Source organism: Propithecus coquereli, unplaced genomic scaffold, assembly GCF_000956105.1.
Source record: "Propithecus coquereli isolate 6110/MARCELLA unplaced genomic scaffold, Pcoq_1.0 Scaffold33, whole genome shotgun sequence".
NCBI lineage: Eukaryota > Metazoa > Chordata > Mammalia > Primates > Indriidae > Propithecus > Propithecus coquereli.
In genome coordinates, this window is record NW_012148952.1 from 2324543 (window position 1) to 2328719 (window position 4177).

The 4177-nt window shown below is 42.5% G+C and overlaps 1 protein-coding gene across 1 annotated transcript in view; it reads left to right on the plus strand.

Annotated features, from left to right (window-relative positions):
• Positions 1 to 211: 211 nt before the first annotated feature.
• NXPH2 (neurexophilin 2) overlaps positions 212 to 4177 on the plus strand; it is a 116317-nt gene continuing 112351 nt past the window's right edge. Inside the window, exon 1 of the mRNA XM_012650518.1 lies at positions 212 to 378. Coding sequence (XP_012505972.1) covers positions 328 to 378 — 51 coding nt within the window. The 5' untranslated portion in view covers positions 212 to 327. The remainder of the gene's footprint in view (positions 379 to 4177) is intronic.

Below are 4177 nucleotides of genomic sequence, written 5' to 3' on the forward strand. Positions count from 1 at the left end.
GCTCTCGCCCCGCGTCGCAGCTCAAGCCGAAGTCCCGGGGGCGGCTGGAACCCGCACTGCGTGCCCGAGCGCGAGCGGCCCCGCACGCTCCTTTCCGGCCCCCTCCGAGGAAGGGCGCGGGGACCCGGAGCGGCACCTCCCGTCCGCCCGCCCTCCCCCTCTCCGCCCGCCCACCGGCCCGAGCGGCGCGGCGCTGCCTGCGCTCGGATTCCAGGAGGGAAGCGCCGCGCCGTGTCCCCGGCATCCTCAGTCCTGCCCCCCGAAGTGGCGATGCGCGAGAGGCAGGCGAGGGCGCGCAGCTCTTGAGAAGCCGCGCCAGCCGGCACCATGCGCCTGCGGCCGCTGCCCCTCGTCGTGGTCCCCGGCTTGCTGCAGCTGGTGAGTGCCTGGCCCGCCGCGCGCCCCACGCGCTGGGGACGCGTTTCGGCGGGAAAACCGCGCCGGCGGCCGACTCGGAAGCTGAGCCCGGGGCTGCTAGGGGCGCGCGGAGTGGAAGGAGTTTAGGGTTGCCTTAGAGGTGGAAGGGGAAAAATCGAGGAATGGAGTAGAGGGACTAGAGGCGGTGAAGGGCTCAGCAAGGGTTGGGACGAGGGCTGGGGTAAAGTAGGCAGAAGGGAGCAGGGAAGAAGGTGCGGGAGAAGGAAGAGGTTTATCGATAAGCGGTCAATGAGAGGACGGCGGTAGATGGATATGATGAGGATAGGCTGAAACACCTTTTTGGTGGTTTTTATTTTTCACGTGCTGTTTTGCTCAGATGCCCACAAACACTTGTTCCAAAGCAGAGCATCGTGCCTCCGCGTTCGCAGGGCCAGGTAGTGGCGCCTTGGTGGGGAGAAACTTAGGCAAACGACCGATTTTAGGGACAGCTTGGATTTCTCTTCGTTTTCCGTCTGGCGCTGGGGACTGGGATAGGGTTTTCTGCCAGTTGGAGACGTAGGATGTAACTTTCACGCCTAACTCCAGGAGGAGACCCCTCCTGGGCATCTCTGAGTCTTTCCCGCGAAACCTCTCCCGCCTGGTGTGGACCGCTCGGGGCACCGAGGAGCTTGAAGGGTATTCAAAGGTGGCTCAGGGTGCGCGTTGTGACTCTCTCAGCTCTCCCCGCCAGGTGCCACGCTCTCCTGCTCTCGGTGTATACCTATAAACTGTATGCATTGCCAGTGAATTATATTTAAGGGACATCCAAAGTAAGACCTTCAGGAAGAAACTTTGAAAGTAAAATTATAGACAGGGAATGCTTTGGCTTTGTCCGCCTCTGTGATGGATTTCTCCTGGTCACTTGGCACCTTTCTTGATGCGGTGCTATTAAGAGGGCTTTCTCCTGATGCCAGGGTTTCTTTGGTCCTCACACTTAAGACATTGTCCAAGCAGTTAGGTAAAAATGACAGTCTCTCTCTGTCTCTATCTCTCTCTTCCCCTTTCTACCCCCCTTCCCTCTCTCTTGTTTTTAGAGGGAAAAATCAAGTAACTTATGAAAGTTTCTCTATGATATGTATGACATTGTAGAACCTGAGGCACTTTGCAAGTTTTGAGGGTGGAAGAGATTCTCAAAGGTGAAGGAGAGAGGCCGCGGAAGGGCTGGTTGTCCATTCTTGTTACAGCAGAGATTAGCTTCACCTCCACAGCGTTAACTCAGAAATTCTTCAATGGCATCAAGAAGAAAATGCAGAGATTTTCTCAAATGTCCTTGAATGAGCTAGCACGTACTGGCTACAATACTGCATGTTAAAATAAATTTTACATCTTAGGCATCATAAATCTAAAATATATACCACATTGATCCTTAGTATCAATTGCTTAAAAAAAATATCGGTCTGGATTCTAATGAAAGGTGATCAAACAAAGCGGTATTTATATGGCATGTGTAAAGGAAGAGCCTGGGGAAATCAGGTACTTATGTAGGGTCTTCAGAATATCTTCATGAATCTTAGTTCATTAATTTTGCGTTTAATGATCATTATCTGTGTATCTGCTCCATAAACACTGTTTTAGACTCTTACAGATGAGGAAATATATTTTGACATATGTTGGGTAAAAGTTCTCCTATAAGCTGCTATACTGGAAATGTTAGATTTTTTTTTTTCCATATTACCATAGTCTATAGGGATCTTGAAGGGATTATACACCCTCCTTAAGAGCTAGATTCTAACATTACAGCATAGCTTGATTGATTAGTTTTTAAGAAAGCTTATGTCAAATTCTAATCCATTTTTGGATTGTGCTTGGGTTGTAATGTTTTTTTCCCAGAGCACTTTATCATGGTAAGTGAGGTGGGAGCTGCAGCCCTGTGATAAGCACACATTCCTTACACTGCCATCCTTTTGGACAATAAAAGGCTGTTTACATTCCCCCCATTCTTAGAGCCCTTGCCAGCCTTATAGCACAAGGGGGGTTAGGATGTGAAAGGAAAACAGAGTGGCTGAGCAGGGTAGATCTAAATTGAAACATTCCCCAATCTTACCACAAGGTCCCACCCCAGCATGTATCAAAAAGGACAGATTATAATTTGCTCCTTTGGATGGCTCATAGTTTTGTTCTACCTCTTTTTCAGCTGATATTGAACTTCTTTGTTGAATCCTAACAGCAAGTTGATAAAATGTTTTCTAGATTTGAAACTAGTCTTTTGCTTTCCTAGGAACCGTATGTACTCAAAAGATCTGCCCTCTGCTGATATAAAGCAAAAAAAAAAAAAGTCTTTTTTAAAAATTTGTCGGGGGTGAGGAGTGGAGTTTCATTATTGTGTTGGAATTGGATTTTACTTTTCCATCTTCACTGCCAGCCTGAACGACATGCTTTTTTAAAATGCTAAATATTTTAAATGAGTAGTGGATTCATTTGGTCATATTGGAAATTTAATTATATGAAAATTGCCTTTTTCATCTGAAAGCAATCATAGGAAGTTTGGCCCAAATAAGTCACTAACCATATGATACTGTCACAATAACTAGAATGTTTTTTACTTATTTTTGTGATATTTAAACTTTTAAGAAATTATTAAGCTGAATTTGATAAATATTTTAGGTAGCCTATGAAGAATGTGTATACGTTACCTGTCCTTGCTTAGTTTTTCTGGCCTGTGTCTAATGCTTTTAACAGACAGTTTCCTGTACCTAATTAATAAGATTACGAAGCATTTGCAAAATTTAAATATCCATCTTGAAAGTATTTTTGAAAAATTCTTATTCAGCAGCATATTCTTTATAAGAATATTAATAGTATACTATTTCTTTTCTGCCATTCTAATGAAGAAAAAATTAGCATTTGAAATGAATATTACAACAAAATGAGTGTTGTTTCATGACAGGACACAAGGTACAGACTTCACCAGATGTCAACTTCTTACAGATTTGCATGATAATTTGTAACTGGTAATAAGTGTGATTTTTGCCTTTAAGTAAAATGTAGATTGTAAAAAGATGACATTTCAATTTAAATGGATGATTAGTTAGAGTTTAAGATAACATTTGTGATGATTTAAAAAATGTTTGGGACACATTTCAACTTGTTTTTCTGTGATGCGATACTGAGTTTATAAAATAAAATATAAGCTAAAAGTGATGTAAGTTAGCAAATTTTTAGACTCCTATAAAATCAGAACACTTGTGATGGAAAATGGTAAAAATTTAAGTTCGTCCTTGTTATATAGGATTGTCTCACACAACTTATTAGGGGTATTAATGTTTATCTTAACAAATTAATAATTTTAATATTTGTTTAGTGTGATATTCATCTTTATTCACTGTCCTGTATTTACAAGAAGTGATAAGTCATGACTGTCTTCCATTCAAAAATCACAATTTCCTTCATACAGCTTAATCAATAAACATCGAAACAATGTTTCCCAGTGTAGGATCAATATTCCTGTGTTGGCTAGATAACAATACGGAGGAGAAAAGATACTGCTATGTCATGGTTATGACATGAAGTTGGCTAAGCTTTAAAATTAACTCCTCATTATGAGCATGATTATCTTAGACATTTTTAAAAATGAGAATTAGGATTAGACAATTAAGTCCTCTGTTCCAGCCACCCACCTTCCAGTAAAAGTTGTGTTCACTTGGCCTATTCTAAAATTATGTTATCTGGTCCAGTTTTAAATGGCAACACAGGAGATTGACTCCTCTTGGAAAATTATTTTATTGTTTAATAGATTTCCAAATGGAAAAGAAAAGCTTTC